The 26572-nt window shown below is 40.8% G+C and overlaps 1 protein-coding gene across 2 annotated transcripts; it reads right to left on the reverse strand.

Annotated features, from left to right (window-relative positions):
* Positions 1-8693: 8693 nt before the first annotated feature.
* Positions 8694-10275, reverse strand: s100w (S100 calcium binding protein W). 2 transcript variants are annotated; one of them, XM_046846942.1, is made up of 3 exons: positions 10120-10275; positions 9597-9727; positions 8694-9048 (listed from the first exon to the last, which is right to left on the reverse strand). In XM_046846942.1, exons 2-3 carry the CDS (start codon positions 9723-9725, stop codon positions 8887-8889), a joined length of 291 nt encoding a protein of 96 aa, XP_046702898.1. In that variant the 5' UTR covers positions 9726-9727; positions 10120-10275; the 3' UTR covers positions 8694-8886. The 2 variants fall into 2 exon arrangements, with proteins under 2 accessions (XP_046702898.1, XP_046702896.1); XM_046846940.1 differs by having other exon boundaries at positions 9591-9727; positions 10120-10273.
* Between the last annotated feature and the right edge of the window lie 16297 nt (positions 10276-26572).

Below are 26572 nucleotides of genomic sequence, written 5' to 3' on the forward strand. Positions count from 1 at the left end.
TTCCCATAGTGAGATACCGAACGGATGTTGGAAAGAGAACAATCAATATTATACAGAAGTGCAGTATTAAAGAGTGTTGCATCACAGACTGTCAGCCAGCAGTGCTGGGGTCATCTCTTCCACTTCCAGTTTAACTCCTTGCATTTGGGTCCCATCTCCCTGATATTGGTGGCACAATTGGTTCAAAAATGGACCCAGCGAATCTGCAAAACATGCAAGCCCACATCATTGCTCTGATTCAAGCCTCTACTTCTCATGAGCAGTGACTTAATGAGCTCACCCTGACTCTTCAGGGGCTGCCGCATCAGCTAGACCAGTCCTCTTGTTCGCCTGTCTTGTCTGGTCCTGGTGATGCCACCTCACAACCTCCACCAGCAGAGCAGCATTTAACCTTGGTCTTTGTCCACCCAAATGCTTTTCTGGGGAGCCAGGGCCCTTTCTAAATCACGGTCACAATGCCAGAGACTTTTGTAGCAGACATACTTGTAATGCCTGCAAGGGAAAACATCCTATGTGCATACACGATGACAGCTTCATTAAAAGGGTGAAGTCCTAACCTGTTAAAAACCCAGACACAACACATTTGAGTGTAGAGTCTGGATGTTCATCTGCTAACCCCTCAATTATTGTGCCAGTATGGTTGTGCTTACAAAATGACCCAGTGTCTGAGAAACTCAGACCCGCTCTGTTAGACATACAAATTGACAGTGTTTACATGTAAGCAGTAAGACAAAATCGAAAGGTCTACTCTTGCCCAGGAACTTTCAGGCGGGAAGAGATTCAGTGAGATCAAGTAAAAGTTTCTGATCTTAAAGTCAGAGGCTTTCATTCTACAGTAGTGCTAGACCTCCCGCCTTTCCCTTAAAACAGAGACCTTGCCTTCCTAATAACAATATGATGGTGATCATAAGACTCTAGCATCTCAAAAGGACACTAGTGAAGTATAGAGAGTACATGAAACATTATGTGAAGTTCATGGAGGAAGTTATTAAAAATGGTAATGCAGAAAGGGTCTGTGATAAAGGAAGGGTGTCAGGATCTTCCGGGCAGATGGCGCGCACTTCCGGTTTAACTGTGCGCACTTCCTGGTCAGCAGCCATATTGTAATTTTTCCCACGCCTCCCGGTATTTAAGGACACCAAAGAGTTTAGCTCGCGCCAGATTATCTTACCGGCTCCCTAGCCCCTGAGAATATTCTTGCCACCCTGCCTGCTCCTGTTCCTGATTCTGTTCAGTTTGTGTTTTGCTCTGCCCTGTATTGCTCAGTTTGCTGGCTTTTTAAATTTTTTAAAAATTATTTTCAGTTTTGGTTTTGTCATTGTCTTCCCTGCATCGCCCTGTTTGCTGGTGTTTAGATCCTGGACTTTTATTTTGGACTCTGTTGTTTGCCTTTGCCCTATTGCTCTAATTGCGATTTATAATAAAGCCTGTTTTCACCTTACTCCTGTGGCATCCTGCATTTGGGTCCTCCCATCCAGTCTCCACTCACCTAGTCACCTGCATTTTCTGACAAAATAATCAGGCCGTGCATCGTGTCCCGTGAGTCCACTGACAGAATAATCTGGCCAAAAATGAACCCAGCAGATGTTTTAAAGCAATGGGCTTGCTCCACCTCAGACCAGCAATTCAGGAACCCTTCTGAGATGGTTGATATTCTGAAGCTTAGCCCTCAGCAGAGAACTGAGTATTTCCGGGTGCGTCAGGAACAATCTTTGGCAAACCAGATAGTTTTAAATAACCTCCTGAGACAGCTGTCCCTCTGGCCCCTGAGCTCTGCTGGGGGGGCTGCTCAACCTCATCCTTCCTGCCTGACTGGGGACGTCACCCCCTCTCTTCCGACCTGCTAAGATCACCACTATGCCTGTCTGCCCTGCCAAGCATGCCCCCAAGCCTGTCCCGACCTCCGAGGGTGCCGCTCCGCTCCAGGGTCCCGCCAAATGCGCCGCTTCACTCCAGGGTCCCACCACTCCACTTCATAGCCGCTCAGCTACCAATCTTTGCTGACCACCCCCGGGTTTTTTTTTTTCAAGGTGTTCACCTGGCCCCTGGGTTTTGCTGACGATGTGGTCCAGACCCCCGCAGAGGGCGTCGCTCTGACTTAGACCTCCGCAGAGGGCGTTGCTGCACCTCAGACCTACACAGAGGGCGTCGCCCCACCTCAGCCATCCCGGGAAAGGGAGTCACTCCACCTCATCACATTGGCCAAAAAGTGCTTGAGACAGCCACCTGAAGGCTCGCTCCACACTTTATCTGGCCTTTCCTGACCTCCAGGGCGTTTTACCTGGTGGCAGTTCGCCTCAAGCCCCACTGTGCCGCTGCTTGCACTTGATTTTCCTCATGCCCCAGGATTATCGTGCCTCACCAGTATGGAAACAGGATTCTAAATCCTCTGTGCTGTTGACTCCTTCCCCTGGTCCTCCAGCCGGTATGGCTTTACACACGAGACCTCCCTATATGAATTGTGAATCGTCTCATTAGCTCCCATGTCCTATCCCACCATTCTGCCGCATGACTTTTTGTTTCTGAGCCCTTTGGATTTCCACACTTTCAGCTCGCCTGATCAGCATTGCCCGATTTGTTTGTTCTCGAACCTTGGACTGTTTTTTTTGTTTCCAATTTTTGCCTGCCCTATATGGCACTGTTTGCCTTGTGTGGACTTATGAACTGGATTTTTGGAATGTGTCTTTCCTGCCATTGTTTTAGATTTATAAAATGTTTTATGGACGTTGTATATTCTGCTCTATATGGTCCAGTTGCCAGAATTTATAAGTTTATGGACAGTTTAAGTTGCGACTTTGTTTTCTCCCTTTGTTCGAGAATCTGTACCTTGGATTATAGAACTGTTGTAGAACTTTGTTTTTGTGCTTTTGAGTCGATCTGCCTTTTCCAAGCATACTCATTAAATAACTATTATTTTACCTTCTGCCTGCAATCTGCATTTGGGTCCCATCTGCCTGATAATGATACAGACAGGTCTCTCATGCAGTGAGAGTGAATGCCATTACAAAAAAAAAAAATAACAAGCAATTAACCCAATTCAACAAGTCACCATTTACTGCAGCCACAGCTGCACCTCCTGCATACATCATTTCTAACACAAGCATCAATATTAACCTCAATAAATGACACAAGGTTCTCAGTGCATTATGGTATTTAATTTGTTTTAATTAAAAATTAAGACAAATTATGTGTTTTTATAAGAAAACAAAATGGCTGACCTTTCCTTACAATGTCCAGCTTCTTGAAAAACCCTGTAAATGTCCTTGTAAGTGTGTCTGTGTCCAAAACAAATTCTTTTGTCAACGATGGAATATAAAAAGAGCTATTAAATCAATTAGAATATATTTGAGTTTGTGCAGTTTGCTACAGATGCGGTTTGCAATCTTTGACCAGTGCTCTCTCTATTATCATCCAATAAAAGTATTTGAAAATGGAGACATTATCGCTCACCTGCTAGCTAAAGTGGCTTCAGTGACACCAACTTTAAATCTGAAAGCAACACCTTCAAGCAACATGTACCTTAAGCTACAGATGCCCGCAGTACTGATTCTGAAGGCTCACAGCAAATACCTCCAGCAACATGTGATATGATGGCTGAAATCTGATTGGATAAAAACTCTTACCTAAACTAAGACTCAAAAGAAAAGCTATGAAATGTAGAGAATTGACTATTGGGAATTGTTTAATATATATTTATGGACAAAAACTATATTCAACAAAAACTATAACTATGTCAGTGGATGAGTCTTTGCTGGCTCTGACGGCCCATCACTGCATACAATATACATAAACATGCCACGGATGACAAAATACAATGACGAAATTCTGTTTTTCAAAATGTTTCTGTCAATAATTTACTTACAAGAGCAGTAGCCACTTAAGGAATAGCCTTGCCAAACATAAACCAAATTATGGTCATGGGGATACTCACTATTACTATCAAAAGGCATGTTAACAAAAACAAATTTTAAGCATTTTTAGAAAAAAAAAAAAAAAGTGATCCGACAAGGGCACGAGTCACAGGAAAATCCCATTACTATTTTTGTTGCTTCAGTCATTCTTCACTCATGCCCTGCCCTAGCAAGTGTTAAGTGACAGAAAAAATGTCGAGACTGTGTTTAAATATCACAAACAGATTCCACACAGTTCACACAGTTGTCTTGCATACATTCTAAACATAATTGCTGGATATACAGTAAGTACTCAAAAAATACACTGTCTAAGTATAACACTTGTGTAGTGTATTGTACTGCCTGTGCTGTGTGCATATTTTTTTTTTATTTATTTTTTTTTTTTGCATTTGTACATTATGCAGTTAAATGCTTTTCTTTAACTCACCTGGAACCCTTATAGATGCTCAAACTCGTTTTTAGAGCACAGATCCTTGCATTATTATTATTTTTGTTTGTTTGATTTTTTTTTTTTTGCATTATGTGTTCTGGCATACACCTCAGTCAACAACATTGTCTTTTTTAGCTAAAGATATTCTCAAGACATTACTACAAAAGACAGATAGAGACAGACAGGCAGACAGTTGTTAGATTATCAGATATTCACAAACTTTAACACATTAAAATGGAAAGATAAAATCACTAGTATGCACCATTCTTTCATTCTTCTTTGCTTATTGTGGTCAAGGGTTACATTAAATCTCGGGAGATTTACCATTAAGTTTGACGAACATTTAATTCATCAATTCATTTAACATTTAAAGCATACATTTTACTTAACATGTAATTATTAGAACTGAGACACACATACAGTGGATTTCAAAAGTCCACATTGAAACCACATTTTGATCTGGGATTTATTTTTTACTGAAATTTTAGAATTTGAAAATGCGCAACATCAGGCAACACCTGTTTCACACTACTATATAAATGTAACCAAATTAGGCATGTGCTTTGTACATAAGATCAGATTTTTCATGTGTTCAGATGACACAACTTTATCTCATTTAACATGGATCAACAGGTTTTACTTGTGTTTCAGCTCAAATGCACAATGCCATTAAAGCAAAAAAGTGGGATATACCAAATATTAAGACATTCATTCATATTTTTTAACCTCTTTCTGAGACATTTTTCTTAAGATATAAACACTGCTGATAATGACATTTGTAGTTACATGGCCCCATATGTATACTTAGCAATAAAATAAGACATATACTATATACTGCATAACTAAAATATTCATGGCAACAATTTGAAATTACAGTATTGTTTGTTTTTAGAATTCTGTTAAATTCAGTTGAAGTTGAATAAGTTATAGATGAGTCAAATGGCATTCTTCTTAGTTAATTGTCCGTCTTGAAATTATTTCAAATATTGTAATAGAAAATACTGTCTATGACAAATCTGAGAGTAATCACATGCTCCTAAATCAGTTTTATTTAATATAAATTAAATATGCAACAGTTACACAAATAGTATCTAGTAGATTCGGTAATAAATGCAACACTTTGTCGTTGCAATACACAATGATATGGAGTAGTTTACAGTTTTAATAGGCCACACTATTTGTAATAAAATTTTGGTAAATAATCTACTTAGATTGCTTAAATTATAAGGAAGGTTAACATTCTTATCTGTAGCAGGAAAATGAACCAGAAGCCGTGGATGACCGCAAAAGAGTGTGAGCTGCTGAAACAAGGAGACTTCACCTTCATAGCATGTGACAAGACGGCCTCAAGAACAGCAAGAGCCAAACTGTCCCATGCCATCAGAGAGGCAAAGCACACACACACCAAGAGAATCCAGAGCCACTTCCAGGACAGCAGAGACACCCGGCGCATGTGGCAGGGCATCCAGACAATCACAAACTAAAAGACAACTTAATTTGCTTGTGACCATGACGCCTCCCTCCTAGATGCGCTAAACGACTTCTACACACGGTTTGAGGTACAAAACAAGGTGGAGGCGAGTAAGATGGCCCCCTTCCCAATGACCAGGTGCTCTGTCTAATCAAAGATAAAGTGAGGAAAACTCAGAGTTAATCCATGGACAGCTGCTGGAGCAGACAACATTATTCAGAGTGCTCAGGGAATGTGCAGAACAGCTAGCCGATGTCTTCACCGACATCTTCAACATCTCCCTGAGCAGCAACATTGTTCCTACGTGCCTCAAAAGCCCAACGTGATGAAGTGCTTTGAGAGGCTCATCATGAGGCACATCAAGGCCCAGCTTCCACCCTCATGCAGTTTGTGTATCGTCCTAACTGTTCCATTTCCATAACCTTCCAGCTGGCCCTCATCCATCTAGACAACAAGGACACGTGTGTACGAATGCTGTTCATAGACTTCAGCTTAGCATTCAACACAACCATCCCTCAGCATCATAAGCATAAGCTGAGCCTACTAGGCCTGAACACCTCCCTCTGCAACTGGACTTCCTGACTGGAAGACCTCAGTCAGTCTGGATCAGAAACAACATCTCCAACACCATCACACTGAGCACTAAGCATTTGTTTTTGGATTTGTTCATTTGTTTTCGGATTTGTTATTTTGGTTTTGCATTTGTTATTTTGTTTTCGAATTTGTTAATGTGTTTTGCACTTCTCGGCCACCGTACGTTTGACCTGCCGCTCACTTGGACTGTGAACAGGAAAGGCGAATCATTCGTCATGCTGAAAACAACCGGGCATGAAAAAACGCACTTCACCTGTGTTCTGAGCTGCACGGCATCAGGAGAAAAGCTTCACCGATGGTGATTTTTAAACGCACGATGATGCCAAAGAAAAAATCTTAAGAGAAATTGTTGTCAAAGGAAGAAGGAAGACAGTGAACAATGACTTTCTTGGTACACTACTGTTTAGATACAAGCCGTGTAACAGACACTGTCTTTTGTTAAAGCCTGTGTAAAGTTAATTAGTTTCAATGTAGGCACCTGCAGCTTATAGACAGGTGCGGCGTTTTTATGTTCAAAATAAAAATCTTTGTAAAATTCAGTCGGTGCGGCTTATATTGGGGTGCGCTTAATAGTCCGGAAAATACGGTATTTTGTTTATACTTAACTATATTATACTGTTTACGTGTTGTTTTATGCACCTCTCGACTGCTGCTACTGCTGTTTTTGCACTGCATTGTGTTTGTTTACATATAATCTTGTTCATAGTCTTTTATAGTCCTCTTTGCACAGTACTGTGTATTCAGAGTATACAGTAGGTTTACTGGTCAGCGCTATTTTGTGTTGTGTATCTGTCCCACACTGTCTTGTGTTGTCTGTCTGCACTGTTTTTTGTCTGCACTGTTTGCACTATGTTGCACTCGATGCAATTTATGTAGATTTATGTTGTGTGTTGTAGCTCTATGTTGTTTATTGTAGCACCAGGGTTCTGGAGGAACGTTGTCTCATTTTCACTGTGTACTATGTACCACTGTGTATGGTAGAAATGACAATAAAAGCCTCTTGAACTGACTTGACTTTAAAAGCATATGAAAATTAATTTTAATTCAGCCCATATTTAATTTATTGATTTACATTTTTTAAAAGAAAACCAACTTTATAAAATTACATATACATATAAAATGCTCTTATCCAAACCAAATTACAGTATTATTATTTTAATGAAAAATGTCAAGATTTCATGTGAACACTGATTTTTATTACTTATATAAAATGGTTATAAGCCTTTCAGCTATTTTGGCCTGACTGATCTCTGCAGGATTCCTTTAGCAATACTTTAAAGAGTTTCTTATTCAATGGCCCAACTGAGGCAAGTCATGGGGCTTGAATTTCTGACCTTATGAGTAGTAATCCAGAGGCTTAACCACCACTGTCCCAACCACCCTCCGCCACAACTATTATGCAGTTTGACACCAAAATAATCGAAAAATGCTCTGTAGCCAAATCATGTTAGCTTCTGGAACTGATACTTGTCCACCCCTTTTGCCACATTACTGTGGCAGTTGACACTTTGAGGCAGGGTTGACTGAGCTCATGCTTAAAACACACACACACACACACACACACACACACACACACACACACACACACACACACAGCCACAACAACAATTATTCAAATTAGAAGGTGTTTATAAAGCCTGCTACAGAGGTAGGATTACTTGTGCTCTTTTTCCTGAAGAACTTCGCTTGACATAATTATTAATGCAGTGTTTAATTCATGCTTTGCTACATCTGGAGCCTACGATTTAAAATCAAACATTTATTATATAGGCAGTTCCTCTGTACAATGAACTTGCCTGTGTGTGGGTGTGAGATAGCTGTCTGAACTTTAATCATGAGACCTGTTTAACATGCTCGTGGTCTTTAATTTTAAGCTGCAAATGTGAACAAAGAAGCTTTGTGATGTTAAATGGGTTCTTTACTGTGTCTTTTGCTGACATCTGGTGCTCATTTACAAAGACAAATACTGTATTACAGCTAGTTGCTACCAAAAAGTATATATAAATAAATTAAATGTGAAAAATATTTTCCTACAATTTACATTGTAAAATCCATTGTAATTTTCATTAGTAAAAAATCCAGGAATATTGCCTTATCTGGTTTTTAAAATGCACGATTCATTAAAGTAGATGCAGCGTTAAAATTACCACGGTTCATTCATAGCCTTTCATTAGCAGAACACGAGTAAGTGTACTAAAAATGCAGCTGGCAAGATTCAGCTTCAGAGTGAGATTTATACAAATGTTTATAAAGTGCCCCAAAACCAGTAATGACACACAGAACAGCATTGAATGTTAAGTATTTTTATTATTCACGTCCAATGTGACATACAGAATTCTGCGTATATGCAAAGCTAGGAGAAAATATGATGAAGAAGCACAGCACATCATTATCAAGAAGATTGACATGACAAAGCTTGCACTGATCAACTTTTATTTTCTTTTATACATTGACGATGGAATAATGGTGCATGTTGGAGTTCAGTTTTTGCCTTTGCACTTGTCCTTGCAGTACTTCTTCTTGAAATAGCCCTGGGAAAGTTGGGCTACAAACTGGCTGAACTCTTTGTAGGAGACCTGGCCATCACGATTTTTGTCTATTTTTTGCAAGACATCTTTCAGCTCCTCTGGATCGATTTTACTCTGAAAAAAGAAAGAGGAGAAGAGAGATAATTGAATTGATGGTTTATTGTACACATAATGTTTCTAGATTTTTTTTCATTTAGAAAAGAAAACAAAAACCAATCTGCAATTATGATATAGCAACAAAACTCTCATATTAAATATTTTCATTTGCTCCTATTGGATCATTTGTATGGGATTGTTTTAAAAGGAATGTTAACAAAGCTTGCACAGTTGACACATTACACATTATGTATTTATTACAAATATTGGAAATATAAAAGTATAGGAAATAGATATAAGAAGAACTCAAATGGAATTCTGTATTGTCTATCTGTCTTGTCCATCAATGTTATTTATTTCCCAACATATCTGTAGGTCTCTACCATGTACACCACATTTTGGACACTAAAGCCCCGAAGTGATAAAAAATAAATAAATTGACTTCCAGTTGATTTTGAATTTAAACTAGTTTTATACTGTACTATGCATTCACTGTTTTATAGTCAGTGTTTATGATATACATTGTGCAGCTAAATGCTTTTTTTTTGTCTCTTTCTCACCTGGAACTCACTCAGTTGACCCTTAACCAGTGCACCGAGCTCTGCATTACTCAGCTTCATCTTGTCTTCATCTTTTCCGGCATACTCCTCAAACACCTCTACCAAAGCGACAATGCACTTCTCTAGTTTAGACATGACTGAAAAAAAAGAGAGATTTCTTGCTAGATTTCTTGCAAGATTCACAAACTTATCTAGGTCTCTGTCACAAATCCATCTTCTACATATTTTTAGAAAACCCATGAGACATCAACCTAGAGTACATGTACATGCAATGAAGTGGGGTAAATAAGAAACACCATATTTTCCCTAATCTTACTACTGAGCTACTGAACATAACATCACTTATTTACTTAAATACATATAGAATTCATTTCAGTTTTTGAACGATAAACAAATTCCTAACCACTGCTTAATTCATGCAAACAAGCACACCCATGAATACATGCATATACACACACACACACACACACACACACACACACGCACACACACACATACACATACACACATTCCAAGCATTTGTGCTCACCTAAGTGTTTGCAGGTCCAGCAGGGATCTCAGGTGAAGAGTGGCTAAAGCGTAATGATATATTTATAGCCATCCTTCAGGCTGTGATTCATGCAAGAAACCCCCCCTGTTGTGCAAACCAGCTATACACAGGACTTAACACTCCCCTTTTCACTTGTCGAACTTGTCCAGCATTGCAAAACAGTTTTTTTGTTCTCTTGCACAAAATTGCCACCCAAACACAAATACATTAAATTGTATATGACGCACATTTCTTGTGTCTTTGCATCCATGTTTAAGCAAAGGTTGATTTTTTTGCCCAGATCCCATTTTCAGTTACTTAGAAAGTTTGATATGTTCAGCTATGCCATTAAGCGGTTAAATGCATTTTACTCTTATTATCTTTCTTTGTCTGTCCTAATGGCAGTTGACTGACCGCTAAGACTTTAATAACTGTCTCTGAACAACCTGAGAGCAAACCGGATGCTCCAACAAACACTGCATCTGTATAGTTACACACCCATTAAACAATAAACTTGGCAATAAATGTAAAAATCTGGCATTCAACAACAATAGTATAACAGAAAGGAAATGGCAGACATATTATGTAATGTGGATTAAAGAATAATCGTTTAGGAAGTTAGATGCCAAAGGTTTATATCATTATCTCGAGGTGGGAAGTGATATAGTACAAATACTTTGTTACTGTACTTAGATTTTTTCTGGTATCAGTACTTTACTTCACTTTTTTGGACTTTTTTTTTTTACTTTTTTCTACTTCTTACATCTTAAAACCAGACTAGTTATTTTAGTTTTAATCTGTTGGGTAATATGATCAATATTTTTCTTTCCATTACGCACAATTTAAGCCCATCAACCTACTTCTTGTCATAACGTGGCTTTTTTAACCTGCCATTGGTGTATAATTTCCTGTCTCTTACACACCACAGATGTAGGCTAGTTTACGAAGTCAACAATGATTAAGTCAGAAGGCAACAAGAAGTATGGGACTAACACCAAAACATTATGAAAACAAAATGCTCCAGAAATCTTTATTTCCAGAATTTCCCAATTTCATTTGAATCAGTGCTTTATTTAACACTGTGAGATGTGAGCCCATGCATGCAGGATTTTTGATACAGTATGTTCATGTTGTGAATATTAGATAGTTCACTGATGTTATATTCAACACATGCTCTGTACTGTACTGTGCTGTTAAAATAATCTAAATCCTGCTTGATTCATTTTTGCATACCCATACAATCAGTTTTGTTGCAACCGATTCAGTCCAATCTATTACACTTCGTTAAATTAAATTATATATGTTATATGATATAATATAATGATTTTATATATAATTATTAGATTATGGTGTGTGAAGCACATTTCTTTGGTTCTGTGGATGGTACAGGTTATCAACAGAGCCATATATATTGACAAAAAAACAATTTAATAATCTAGTGCACCTACACTGAAATCACACACACACACACACACACACACACACACACACACACACACACACACACACACATTCATTCACAGCCTTATTACTCTTTTGGGGACCTTAGATATATAATAATTAAGTATGTGTGATTAGTAATATGCCTACACGGAAATCTACACCTAACTATGATCAGTAACAAAAAGCAAGTATTTTGGCTCATAATCCCATTAATAACTTCTGTAGGTTTTTGTTATATGTTTCTCTCATGTGAATCATTCAAAGTTCCAGACATTTGTGTCCTTTTGTTAACATCTAAAACAAACAAAACAAAAAAAAACACACACACCCACACACCTCATACCTGTTATTATAGCTCTTTGTTTTGTTGAATACATGCTCATTTGCATTTTAGCATTGAGGCATAGTACTTATAGTACGTTTCCACACGATCTCAATTTATTAACAAAATTCTAAAGCAATTAGCAAAACAACCCCTAAAAGTCTCCAAACACCTGTAAAAAAACAATGGTAGTGCTGCTGTGTAATGTCTTTGTTCAGGATCTCAGTTTAAATCAAAAATGTCTTTAATGCTGAGGAGAAAACCTTGGTTTCAAGCCAGACCAAATCCTTGGAATTGATTAACAATTTTGTTCCTTCTCCAATTTCCTATCACCTGCCTTTTACCACTTGTATCATATAGAACATCTACCCATGCAATCTGGCCATGCATTAATTACCTTCCTAACTAACAACTTAATGTGCAATAGATTCAGACTGTTGACTGTCTTTCCATTTAATCCAGAACATCCAACAACAGTCTGATTGTTAATGCTACATATTTTTCCCATTTACTTCTAAAAGAAATGTCATCTTAGAAAGTAAAATACTCAATATGGAATGAGTAAAGGGAAAGCCTGTATTTCCAGCCATTTGTGGTTCTTCCCCAAGCTGATAGCAAAAAGTTGGAGGCACACAATTGTATAGAATGCCAAAAGCATTTAATTGTCCTTGCACTTGAACTAGGAGACCCAAGCTTGTTTCAGCATGACAATGCCTCTGTGTACAAAGCCAGCTTCATGAAGATATGGGCCTCAATCCTATTGAACACCTGTGGGATGAATTAGAAAGCTGACTGGACCCCAGCCCTTCTCAAGGGTCAGTAGTGATTTTTCTTGACCGGTTTCTGGTTATGTATGGTACAGGTCCTGGAGAGTGGGCAGAGGAGTACCAATGATTTTTTTCTGTTTTCTGCACTCTATTCCTATCCTGTTTTCCTGTGTTGCTGCTCCAAACCAGATGGTGATTAATGAGAGTGTAGAACTGCATCAACAGTTTCAGTGGCAGACCATACTTCCTTAATTGGCGTAGAAAATAAATCCTCTGCTGGGCCTTTTTGAGAATGGAGTTTATGTTAGACTCCCATTTCAAGTCTTGGGAAATGGAAGTGCGCAGAAACTTGAAGTTCTCCACAGATGACACAGGGCTGTTGGATATTGTGAGGGGGAGTAGTGTTGAAGGGTGTTTCTGCACCAGCTGCTCCACCTCCTACTCGTATGCAGACTCATCGCCATCTTGGATGAGTCCGCTGAGCGTGGTGTCATCTGCAAATTTCAGGAGTTTAGCAGTTGGGTCACTTGATGTGCAGTCATTCGTATAGAGGTATAATAGGAGTGGGGAGAGGACATATCCCTAAGGAGCACGAGTGCTGACTGTCCGAATACTGGAGGTAATACCTCCCAGTCTCACCTGTTGTTTCCTGCCTGTCAGGAAGCTGGTGATCCACTGACAGATGGGAGGGGGTATAGTGAGGTTTAGGAGTTTGGAGCGGAAAATTCCTGGAATTATTGTATTGAAATCCGAACTGAAGTCAACAAACAGCATTCGGGCATATGTTCCTGGGCCTCAAGGTGTTGCAGAATGTGCAGCCCCATGTTGACTGCATCATCCACCGATCTGTTTGCTCAGTAGGCAAATTGTAGGGGATCCAGCAGCTGTTCTGTCTCCTTCTTGAGGTGGGCCAATACCAGCTTCTCAAAGGTCTTTATGATGACAGATGTGAGAGCGACAGGCCTGTAGTCATTCAGTCCAGTAATAGAGGGTTTTCTTGAGGACCGGAATAATTGTGGAGAGTTTAATAGAGGAGGGAACCTCACACAGCTCCAGTGATCTGTTAAAGATATAGGTGAAGACAGGAGTCAGTTGGTCAGCACATGCTTTGAGACAGGAGGGGGTGACACCATCTGGGCCGGGAGCTTTCCTTGTCTTCTGTCTCTGAAAGAGCTGATACACATCCTCTTTACAAATCGTGAGCGCAACTTGAGTGGTGGAAGGAGTTGATAGAGGGGTTCCCAGAGGTTTATTGGGGTCAGACAGTAGGCTGGGTTGGGTGAGAGGTGTGAAGATATTGTTCTTGAACCTGCAGTAGAAGGTGTAGCCAGGTCTTTGTTTGCTTCAGTGGGGAGGGTGGTCTTATGTAGTTTGTGGTATCTCACAGGCCTTTCCACACTGCCGAGGATTGTTAGCTGAAAACCTGCTTTTCAGCTTTTTAGAATAGCTTCTTTAGGCTATTCTGATCTTTTTTGTCAGTAGGTTCCTGGCCTGCTTGTACAGTGCTTTGTCCTCTCCTCTGTAGCCATCTTCCTTGGCATTTCAAAGTTTTTTCAGTTTGGCTGTGAACTGTGGTTTGTTGTTACAGAATTTGTAGAAGGTTTTGGTTGGCACACACATGTCTTCACAAAAACTGATGTAAGATGTCACATTGTCAGTCAGTTCATACAGGCTGTCAGTTCCAGCCTCAAAGAAACTCCAATCAGTGCAGTCAAAGCAGTCTTTTAGTTCCTGCTTTGCCTCACTGGTCCATCTCTTCACTGTTTTGACTACAGGCTTAGCAGATTTTAGTTTCTGCCTGTATGTTGAAAAAAAATTTAACCAAGCAGTGATCGGAGTTCCCTAAATCTACCAGGGTACAGAGCGATATGCTTCCTTAAAAATGGTGTAGCAATGATACAGTGTGTTTTTCTCTCTTGTGGGACAATTAATATGCTGCCTGTATTTTGGAAGTTCAACTGTTAGTTTTGCTCTGTTAAAGTCTCCAAGGATAATAAAAAGAGAATCTGGGTGTTTTTGCTCCAAGCCGGATATTTGGTTTGCCAGGTTTTGCAGTGCATCACTCACGTTGGCCTGCGGTGGGATGTAAACTCCGGTGAGAATGAAGGAGGAAAATTCCCACGGTGAATAAAACAGTTTACAGTTTATGAACTGTGATTCAAGTTTGGGCTGCAGTATTTATTCAGCACTGTGACATCTGAACACCAACATTAGTTATTGTAAACGCCGCCTTTCATTTTGCACGATAGCTCTGTTACGCTGCGCAATTGGACGCTTGAGAGAAGTAATCCACTGTCTGGGATTGAGTGTCTAAGACAAGTTCTGGTAAATATTTCCAGCCAAATTTCATTTGAATCAATGCTTCAGTTAGCCCATGCATGCAGGATTTTTGATACAGTATGTTCATGTGAATATTAGATTCACTCAAATTATATTCAACACATGCTCTGTACAGTGTTAAAAATAATCTAAATCTAAATCTTTCTTGATTTATGTTTGCATTACTCATGCAATCAGTTTTGTTACAACTGATTTCGTCCTATATATTGAACTTCTTTAAATTAAATTATATATGTTATATGATACAATATAATGATATTATATATCATTGTAGATTATGGAGTGTGAAGCACATTTTTTTGGTTCTCCGGATGGTACAGGTTATTAACATAGCCTGTAACAAAAAGCAAGTATTTTGGCTCATTTAGTTTAATAACTGCTTTGTGTCGTTTTGTAAACATCTAAAACAAACACACACACACACACACACACACACACACACACACACACACACACACACACACACACACACGCCGAATACCTGTTATTATAGATCTTTGTTTTGTTGAATACATGCTCATTTGCATTTTAGCATTGGGGCGGAGTACTTATATTACGTTTCCACACACCCTCAATTCATTTGCAAAATTCTAAAGCATTCAACAAACCAACTCCTGAGAGTGTCTTTTTATATACCTAATGTGAATGTTGTACTTCCTTGTGGAACTTGTTGAACAACATGCAAGCCTCTTATGTTTCCAAACTGGCAATGCTGCAAAGTAAACAAAGAACATTTGTTCTTGCTTCAAAATCTAGTGGAACATCTTCTCAGAAGAGTGGAAGTTTGTATAACTGCAAATGGGGACAAAATTTGAAATGAAAGTGCATACAAATTAAAGGTCAGGTATCCAAAAACTTTTATTCCCATAAAAAAACCCACATGTACAGTGAGGAAAATAAGTATTTGAACACCCTGCTGTTTTGCAAGTTCTCCCACTTAGACATCATGGAGGGGTCTGAAATTGTCATCGTAGGTGCATGTCCACTGTGAGAGACATAATCTAAAAAAAAAAATCCAGAAATCACAATATATGATTTTTTAACTATTTATTTGTATGATACAGCTGCAAATAAGTATTTGAACACCTGTCTATCAGCTAGAATTCTGACCCTCAAAGACCTGTTAGTCTGCCTTTAAAATGTCCACCTCCACTACATTCATTATCCTAAATTAGATGCACCTGTTTGAGGTCGTTAGCTGCATAAAGACACCTGTCCACCCCATACAATCAGTAAGAATCCAACTACTAACATGGCCAAGACCAAAGAGCTGTCCAAAGACACTAGAGACAAAATTGTACACCTCCACAAGGCTGGAAAGGGCTACGGGGAAATTGCCAAGCAGCTTGGGGAAAAAAGGTCCACTGTTGGAGCAATCATTAGAAAATGGAAGAAGCTAAACATGACTGTCAATCTCCCTCGTGGGGTCTCAATGATCCTAAGGAAGGTGAGAAATCAGCTCAGAACTACACGGGAGGAGCTGGTCAATGACCTGAAAAGAGCTGGGACCACCGTTTCCAAGGTTACTCTTGGTAATACACTAAGACGTCATGGTTTGAAATCATGCATGGCACGGAAGGTTCCCCTGCTTAAACCAGCACATGTCCAGGCACGTCTTAAGTTTGCCAATGACCATTTGGATGATCCAGAGGAGTCATGGTAGAAAGTCATGTGGTCAGATGAGACCAAAATAGAACTTTTGGGTCATAATTCCACTAAACGTGTTTGGAGGAAGAAGAATGATAAGTACCATCCCAAGAACACCATTCCTACTGTGAAGCATTGGGGTGGTAGCATCATGCTTTGGGGGTGTTTTTCTGCACATGGGACAGGGCGACTGCACTGTATTAAAGAGAGGATGACCGGGGCCATGTATTACAAGATTTTGGGGAACAATCTCCTTCCCTCAGTTAGAGCATTGAAGATGGGTCGAGGCTGGGTCTCCCAACATGACCATGACCCAAAGCACACAGCCAGGATAACCAAGGAGTGGCTCTGTAAGAAGCATATCAAGGTTCTGGCGTGGCCTAGCCAGTCTCCAGACCTAAACCCAATAGAGAATCTTTGGAGGGAGCTCAAACTCCGTGTTTCTCAGCGACAGGCCGGAAACCTGACTGATCTAGAGAAGATCTGTGTGGAGGAGTGGGCCAAAATCCCTCCTGCAGTGTGTGCAAACCTGGTGAAAAACTACAGGAAACGTTTGACCTCTGTAATTGCAAACAAAGGCTACTGTACTAAATATTAACATTGACTTTCTTAGGTGTTCAAATACTTATTTGCAGCTGTATCATACAAATAAATAGTTAAAAAATCATACATTGTGATTTCTGGATTTTTTTTTTAGATTATGTCTCTCACAGTGGACATGCACCTACCATGACAATTTAAGACCCTTCCATGATTTCTAAGTGGGAGAACTTGCAAAATAGCAGGGTGTTCAAATACTTATTTTCCTCACTGTATGTGTATTTAATGTAATACTTGAAATCTGAAGTCTTGTTCTAACTGGAGATAAATGTTCTAATTTAATGCTTTTATTTACAGAATGATACAGGTTTTGATTATTTGTATAGCTGGGTATCATCGTCCTAGAACTGAACCTTGGGTCACGCCATAATTTACTAGCATTAACCTGGATAGCGTTCCATTTAAGTCTACAAAATAGTAACATCATATATATATTGACAAAGAACAATTTTAAAACCTAGTATACCTACACTGAATATCACGGGGCATTGCACACACACACTCACACACACACACACACACACACACACACACACACACACACACACACACACACACACCCAGAATACCTGTTATTATATATCTTTGTTTTGTTAAATACATGCTCATTTGCATTTTAGCATTGAGGCGGAGTACTTATATTACGTTTCCACACACCCTCAATTCATTTGCAAAATTCTAAAGCATTCAGCAAAACAACCTCTAAGAGTCTCTCTTTAAATACCTAATGTGAATGTGGTACTTCCTTGTGAAATTTGTTGAACAGTATGCAAAACTCTTACGTTTCCAAACTGGCAAAAAGCTTTTTTTATTTTTATTAAATAAAATAAAAGGTAAATTCATCTATGTAAGAATTTTGCAATAAATGATTAAAGCATTGTATAAAGACTGCAAGAAATGTGAGATCTTGCAGTGAAGCTTAAAACAAAATAAAAAATACAGGACAAAAAATGGGCAAATGGACATTGGAGATAGACTAAAGGACACAACAGGAATACGTTGTAAATGATAAGGATAATAAAACATGTCTGCATATGTGTCCACCAGCCACGCCTCCCTCCTGTACTCAGCACTCTCGCTCAGCCTCTCCCTCCTACTAAGCACCCACACCTTTTCCCCATTTTCTTTCCCCTTTATAAGGCCTCGTTTTCCCCTCACTCACCGCCCGATCTACAGGTTACTCCATAGATTTTTGAGGAATACCTTATGCTCTGTTAGCAATCTGGTTCCAGACTCCACTTCGCTGGAAGCACTCTGTTTTGTGTACTGTTAGATTTTTATAATGCCCAAACAAAACTTAATTCTTGGAGAGTTTGTCCGTACGAACTGCGATGCCCGTGGTGACTTTCTGATATCAGGGAAGAATCAGATGAAGACTCTCTGTATACCTTACATACTAACATCATAAATATTCTATAGACACTGAACAGAAAAAGAATGTGTGTGAACCAGTGTGAGAACCATCTTAACACGAACATGTACCTAGACAAATAAAGCCCTATCTACTTTACTCCCGGTCTCTGCCGCGTGGTCTAGTCGTGGCAATATGTCTGCATTAGTAGATAGTCTAGTGCTAATGGCATTATTAATTTTATTATTATTTATTATTATTAGCATTAGTAACTTCAACAAAATTACATAAACCCTGTGTGATCTAAGAAACACAAGTTCATGTTATCTGGTGAAGGAAAATAGTGGCAAAGTCATAAATCTTTATAGACATAAAAACAAAGACATATATAACTTGTCACTATGCTCCTGTTGGGTTTGTTTTTTGCTAGCATGCAGTGTAGCCATAAGAATGTCAGTCTAAAATACTATAATGTGTATAACACAAACAGTTTCAGTTAAGGAAACCCTGTAGTTACAACTGGACTCCCAACAACTGTAAAAAACAAAGGTAGGGCTGCTATCTAATGTTTTTGTCTTTGTTCAGGATCTCAGATTAAATCAAATGTCTGCAAAATCTCTTTCTTTTCCAAGCTGATAGCAAAGTTGGAGGCATTCTCCTCTTCTTCTTCTTCTTCTTCTTCTTCTTCTTCTTCTTCTTTCGGCTGCTCCCATTAGGGGTCACTTCCAATGAAAACCCAACATCTTCAGCTCTGCTACCTCCACCTCCACCTCCTGTCTTTTAGTCAATGCCACTGTCTCTAAACCATACAACATAGCAGGTCTCACCACAGTCCTATAAACTTTCCTGTTCACTCTTGAGATACCATTCTATCACAAATCACTCCTGCCACTCTTCTTCACTCTGCCTGCATGCTTTTCTTTACTTTTCTAACACACTCTCTATTACTTTGCACCACCTCTTCTCCCTGCAATCGAACCACTCCACTGCCCTCCCTCTTATTAACACAGATGATACTGTCACCACAAATAACAATATCATCTGCAAACATTATAGTCCATGGAGAGACTCCTGTCTGACCTCGTCTGTCAACCTGTACATCACCACTACAATCAGGAAAAGGGCTCAGATCCGATCCTTGATGCAGTCCAACCTCCATCTTGAACCAGTATGTCATTCCTACTGCACACTTCACTGCTATCACACTGTCCTCAAACATGTCCTGCACCACCCTCACATACACACCTGACTTCCTTTTACAATACCACAACTCCTCTCTCGGCACCCTGTCCTATGTTTTTTTCTTAATTTACAACCACACAATGCAACTCCTTCTGACTTTCTCTATACTTCTCCATCAACATTCTCGAAGCAAATAATGCATCTGTGTTGCTCTTCCTCAGCATGAAACCATACTGTTTTTACAAATGGTCACCTCATCTCTCAGCCTGGCTTTCACTACTTTTTCCCATAACTTCATGGTGTGACTGATCAACTTTATTCCCTTGTAGTTACTGCAGGTCTGCACATTTCCCTTATTCTTAAAGATCAGTACCAGCACACTCCTTCTCCATTCCTCAGGCATCCTCTCACCTTCCAAAATCTTGTTAACAAATCTTGTTAAAACCTCCACTGTTATCTCTCCTAAACATCTGCATGCTTCTACCGGAATGTCATCGGGTCCTACCGACTTTCCACTCTTCATACTCTTAATCGCTGCTCTCACTTCCTCCTTACTAATCCTATCCACTTCCTGCTTCACCATCCTTACACCATCCAACCTTCTCTCTCCCTTATTTTTCTCATTCATCAGCTGCTCAAAATACTCCCCTCATCTTCTCAACACCCTTTCCTCACTAGTCAAGTCATTTCCATATCGATCCTTTATTGCTTTAACCTGCAGCACATTCTTCCCCGCTCGGTCCCTCTGCCTGACCAACGGGTATAAATCCTTTTCTCCTTTCTTAGTGTTAAACACATACAGCTCCTTATATGCCTTCTCCTTGGCTTTTGCCACATCCCTCTTTACCTGCTGCCACATCTCCTTGTACACTTGCTAACTATTTTTATCACTCTTTCGATCCCAATTCTGTTTTGCCAACCTCTTTCACCTTATGCTCTCCTGCACTTCTTCATTCCACCACCACGTCTCTTTGTCTTCCCTTCAATTACCAGAAGTCACACCAAATATCTTTTTTTTTCTGTCTCCCCTATTACTTCTGCAGTAGTTGCCCAATCATCCAGCACCTCTATACCAGAGCGGCACGGCAGTTCCTGGGGCTCACAAATGGACCACGCAGAGAGTTTCGAGACCGGCCTAGGGCCTTTGTCTCAGGGCCCCGTGTTGGGAGTTTCTGGTTATCGCGTAACGCTACCAACAGATGCGTCCTTCATAGTGTGGGGAGCGGTCATGAGTAGTCCCCCCATCCAAGGTCTATGGAAAGGGCCCCATCTACTTTGCCACTTCAATTGCCGAGAGATACTGGCCGTCCTTTTAGCCTTAAAGCATTTTCTCCCAGACCTCAGAGATTACCACGTGCTGATCCCTACGGACAACGCCTCAGTGGTTTCTTACATCAACTATCAAGGAGGTCAACTATCAAGGAGGTCTGCACTTACACCCCCTGTACAGGCTGGTGCACCAGATCCTCTTGTGGACCCAGGGGAAGCTCCTCTCAGTGAGAGTAGCTTACATCCTGGGTCAGTTGAGCGAAGCAGCAGACACCCTGTCGAGGGAGGGGTTAAGACCCAGGGAATGGTGGCTCCACCCTCTCATTCGGGAGATTTGGGAGAGATTCCACTGGGGCTAGGCTCATGCATGGCTGAGGTTGCATCTGTATGTGCCCCCCCGCAGCTTCCAGGAGTTTTGGAGCTAGTTTGCCAGGACAGAGTTTGTCTCCTCCTGGTGTCTCCAAGGTGGTTGTGGCCCTTAAGGGGCACAGCTTCGAGGTTCTGTCCTCTCCACTGAGGTGGAAAAGACCATTCTCCACTCCAGAGCTCCCTTCACGAGGTTGTATGCCGCTAGATGGCGTCTGTTCTGCTTGTGGTGCGATCACCACCAGCTGGATCCAGTCCACTGCTTGGTCGGGTAAGTGCTGTATTTCCTCCAAGGACAGTTTGCAAAAGGGTTGGCTCCATCCACCCTGAAAGTCTACGCATCCGCCATTTCGGTGTTTGAGGCCAGCGTGCGACCTAGAGTGCCTGAATGGGGCCTGGCCATTGTTTTGTGGGCTCTTTTTGAGCCCCCCTTTGAGCCTCTGGCCGAGGCATCTTGGAGGCATCTTTCTATCAAGAATGCGTTCTTATTGGCCATTTGTTCTCTTAAGAGAGAGGGAGAGCTACAGTCCCTTTTTGTGGCCCCCTCCTTTCTGGAGTTTACTCCAGGTATGGCCAATGCCTTTTTCTAACCTAGGACGGTTAACATCCCCAAGGTGCCCTTGGTCGTCCCACGACCTTTGAAGTTACAGGCATTCTATACTCCTCCCTCTCAGGCCCCAGACCAGGAGAAATTGAACCGGCTGTGACCAGTACGCACAGTAGCTCCATAGGACAGGATTTATCCATTGATTCCTTTTTAATAAGCACTTTATGCTGGTCAGGGTTTATGGAATATCAACAGCGTATCTTGGGAACACTACATGTGAGAGAAGAATACAAACTAGATGGATGGCAGCCAATAGCAAAATAAAATGCGTCAGGAGCGGGTTTCTGCCCAGTAAATGCCCCGACAAAGCAGACGTGTAGACTTTAATGGTGAACGGACCCAACCTTTTGGGAACTGTTTCTGCAGGAACTCCATCACTGAACCAACCAGGCAGTGGACTGTGTCAAATTGGTGCTGAGCACACCACACAGTAAATAGATGCCATCTTGCCCCCTCATGGAGGGAGCTCTGGATTGCCAAAAGCCCTGTGGGGCTACCAGGAAGATACAGACTCAGCTGCTTTGTTCACTTGGCCTGGGATGTAAGCTGCTCTCAGGAAGAAGAGCTTCCCCTGGGCCCACAGGAGGATTTGGCGCAGAGCCCCGGTGGTTAATATACAAGGTGTTGTCCGAGCGGATCAACACATGATTGGCATCTGAGGTCCGGAAGGAAACGCTTCAGAGCCAGAAGCACAACCAGCATCTATAGGCAATTGATGTGCCATAGTAGATGGGTACTTTCCCATAGGCCTAGCATAGACCGGGCACTTCCAGCATGGGGCCTTGAGATAGGAAACTGGGATCTCTACAAACATCTAAATCACGTAGGAATCGCCAAGTAACCTTGATAGTACGGAGGGGATTGCCCTTCTGTGAGAACCCATGGGCCCTGAGCCACCACTGAAGGGGTCTCATGTACAGTAGACCAAGGGGAATGGCATTAGGATGCTGCTGCCATAAACCAGAGCAGTCTCTGAAAATGCTTGACAGTTTCTCTGAACTTCCTGATGGCGTAAAGATTGACGCAAGGCAGAGGAAAGCTGCCCGCATCCAATCACATATCACGCCAAGATAGGTGGTTCTCTGTGATGGAGAAAGCCAACTCTTCCCGGCATTCAGCCGAAACCCCAGTTCCTTCATTTGAGCGAGAACGATGCCAGACCGCTAACTGCTCTGATTGAGCTAAAATCAACCAATCGTCGATATAGTTAAGAATGCGGATGCCCTGAAGTCTCAGGTGAGCCATATCTGTATCGACACATTTTGTGAAGGTGCGGGGTGATAGGGCAAGGCCGCACGGAAGGACCCGATATTGGTATGCTTCAACCCTAAAAAGCAAACTCAGGAACTTCCTGTGAGAAGGGAGGATGGTACATAAAAGTACGCATCCTTTAAACCTACTGTAACAAGCCAGTCCTCGGATCTGATCTGAGACACGACCTGCTTGAGGGTCAGCATTTTGACCTGGAGCCTTATCAAAGAGCAGTTTAGCTGACAAAGATCTAAGATAGGATGCAATCCATCATCCTTTTTGGGAACTATGAAGTACCAACTGTAAAACCCAGACTCTCTGTCTGATGGAGGGACCACCTCGATGGCCTCCTTCCTCAGAAAAGTAGCTACTTCTCATTCCATGACCAGAGCCTGCTCGGTTCCCACCAGAGTGGGACAACACGTCTGGCAGAACTATCCAGGCTGCCAGGTACTCTCTTAAGGTTATCAGTTTCTCTAGACTGACCTCTGGTCTGCCTAGAGCTGGAGCAGTGCCCTGACGCAACTCTAGTGACGAGACCTCCTGGTCTGCAGTGACGCCGGCTGAAAACTAAGGAGGGATCTCATGTCAGCGAAAAGGCCTGAGTGCAAGAGTGGGGCATCCAGCAGCATAGCTTTGTCCCTGTCAATCTCAGACAGGGTGAGCCACAGATGTCTCTCTGTGGCTGTCAGGGCAGCCATAGACCAGCCAATGGCCTTAGGGGTCTATTTCCTGGCTCATAGGGCCAGGTCCGCCGTACAGCGGAGCTCTTGGATCTGGCCACCCATGATGTCTCCCACACCCAGCTCCCGCAGCAGGTCAGCTTGGTATGCCTGTAACACCAATATGGTATGCAGACATACAGCGGCCTGACCTGCTGAGGCATAAGCCTTCCCCACTAGCGCTGTTGTAGTAGGCAGAGGCTCGGTGGGTATTGTCGGGGTCTTAAATAAGAATGCCACACCTGAGGAGAGATAGCCTACTAGCATCTCTTTAACCCATAGCATGACTCCATAGCCATGATCCCTAATCCCCATGATGTTGGAGTACATCGCGGTCTTAGGGCTAAAGTTCCGGCGCAGCTCGAGTTCCTGAAAGGTTGGCTGTCAAACTTGTCTGGGAAGTTGGCTGAGAATCACTCATCACTTTAGAAGAATAACATGTAGTACATCTAAACTACCCAAACCAGTCACTCTGCTTTGCCAGCATCAATAATTGACCACATCTGTTTTTGTTTTGTTTCCCCTTTTGAATCAGAGGAGACCGAAAGCAAGGCACAAAGCCCTTGTTTTGAAACCGCAAACTGAACATTTCTTTCAAACAAATTACAAAATTTAATTAATGCTTATTACAAGGTCACACAGGCACCAAGTTCACATTTCACCTGCAACAGAGCAAGCACTAGTACAAACAACTGCAAAATCAAGCAAACAATTGTTGGTCTGATAATTAGATGCCTACATGTGTTTTGGCTTTATAGTGTGTCTGTGATCTCAGTAGAAAAATAGGGTAAGTCCTGTGTTCAGTATATTACTTGAGCGCTCCCATACCAACCATGGCAAACAATGTTTCAACAAACCTTGCAGTACACAGAGGCATTGTCTTGACTGAAAGAGTTTGGGCTATGACTCTATAGTACTGGTTAAACACCAGCTTTGTTTGAAGCTGCAGTATACAAAGCTGTTCTAGACAGTTTTATGCTTCCAGCATTGTTTGGGAAAAGCATACACATGGATGTACTGGCCAGGTGTTCTCACGTTTCACACCCTATTAGAAGATAAAACAAAATAATGTTGGATTCTTATTTATTGCTGTAGCAAACATAACCAGGAATGCTTTTGGTTTTTCAATGACAATAAAAGCATATTTGGCAAAAAAAAAAAAAAAAAAGAAAATCAATAAAAACAACACTACCTAAAAAAATAATGAAATCCTCCCATAGCAGATGACATATGTATTTCTTTTTGCTTCTCCCATTAGGGGTCACCCCAGCAGATCATCCGTATTCATGATCCACATGTTTGATTTGGCACATGTTTTTACGCTGGATGCCGTTTCTAGCACAACCCTTCCCATTTATACTCTTGAGACTATTAGTTATTGACCAACTCATTAAAAAAGAAAGCTTATAGGTTTATAGAGCAGTAGCTAGGCTAAAACTTGCATAGTATTCGCATTAATGAAATCATTTAATTGAGTATGTATTGTATTAGCACTGTATATATAACACACCTATTTGTATGGCCTACTAATATTTGTTTCATACCACCCGTATAGCCCAAATATTGCTGTGGATGGTCTCAACTAAATTGCATTATGGATTACACTTACTGAAGGCAGTTCATGCCCATGTCTTGTTCAATATATAGTATAATAATATATATATAATATATTATATAGAATGAAAGCACAATTTAATTAAACAGTAAAGACTTTTCAGCAATTTGAGTTACAGCAGCTCGTCTTTTCACTTGGACCACACGGGCCAGCCTTCACTCCCCATGTGCATTATTGAATCTTAGACGCCCATGACCCTGTCACTGGTTCAACACTGTTCCTTCCTTAGACCACTTTTGATAGATACTGACCACTGCAGATCAGGAACAGCCCACAAGAGCTGATGTTTTGAAGCCATCACATTTTGGCCATTATCAATCTTAATGATAACATTATTGCTTAAATCTTTACACTTGTCCATTTTTCCTGGGTATAAATCATCAACTTTAAGAATTTAATGTTTACTTGCTGCCTAATATATCCCTCCCACTAACATACTGTATGTCATGATGATGAGATAAACAATGTTATTCACTAACTGGTCATAAAGTTATAATATCATAATTTTATGCCTGCTTGTTATACACCTAAGATGAAGGATTCACTTTTGAGCAGTGACTTTAGTTTGTTTTAACAAATTTGAACTATTAAATACAGGTTCTTTTACATTTCATTGTAGACAGAGAAGTGCTAAATGTTGTTGTCATTGCCACACATACCTTTATTTATTACATATAAAAAGTATCCTGTGTTCTACACTAATAGCTGAAAATTCAACTCTGAGTTTGGCTGATAACGTTATGTTTTACAGTGTATGTCTGCATACAACTCATTTTACTACAATGGGTGAATGTGGTGTTTTATTTACTGTGACTGCAAAAATGGTCCAATAACAATTATTTTTACACAGTGTTATTTTTTTGCATATCTTAAGGTTCAGCAATTACATCTGCATCACCCAATGAAGCAGAAGCACACAAAGTCCACTTGTTCCATGATTTAGTTAAGTCTTGCTTGTACTGCAGTGTAAA

Source organism: Silurus meridionalis, chromosome 4 (assembly GCF_014805685.1).
Source record: "Silurus meridionalis isolate SWU-2019-XX chromosome 4, ASM1480568v1, whole genome shotgun sequence".
Classification (NCBI taxonomy): domain Eukaryota; kingdom Metazoa; phylum Chordata; class Actinopteri; order Siluriformes; family Siluridae; genus Silurus; species Silurus meridionalis.

Bases quoted from the DNA above. Each gene is read 5' to 3' on its own strand.
- s100w (XM_046846940.1), bottom strand. From the start codon at position 9,725: ATGTCTAAACTAGAGAAGTGCATTGTCGCTTTGGTAGAGGTGTTTGAG. The intron at 9,049-9,590 runs GTGAGAAAGAGA...TTCTTTTTTCAG, and splicing joins GTCAACTGAGTGAGTTCCAG to AGTAAAATCGATCCAGAGGA.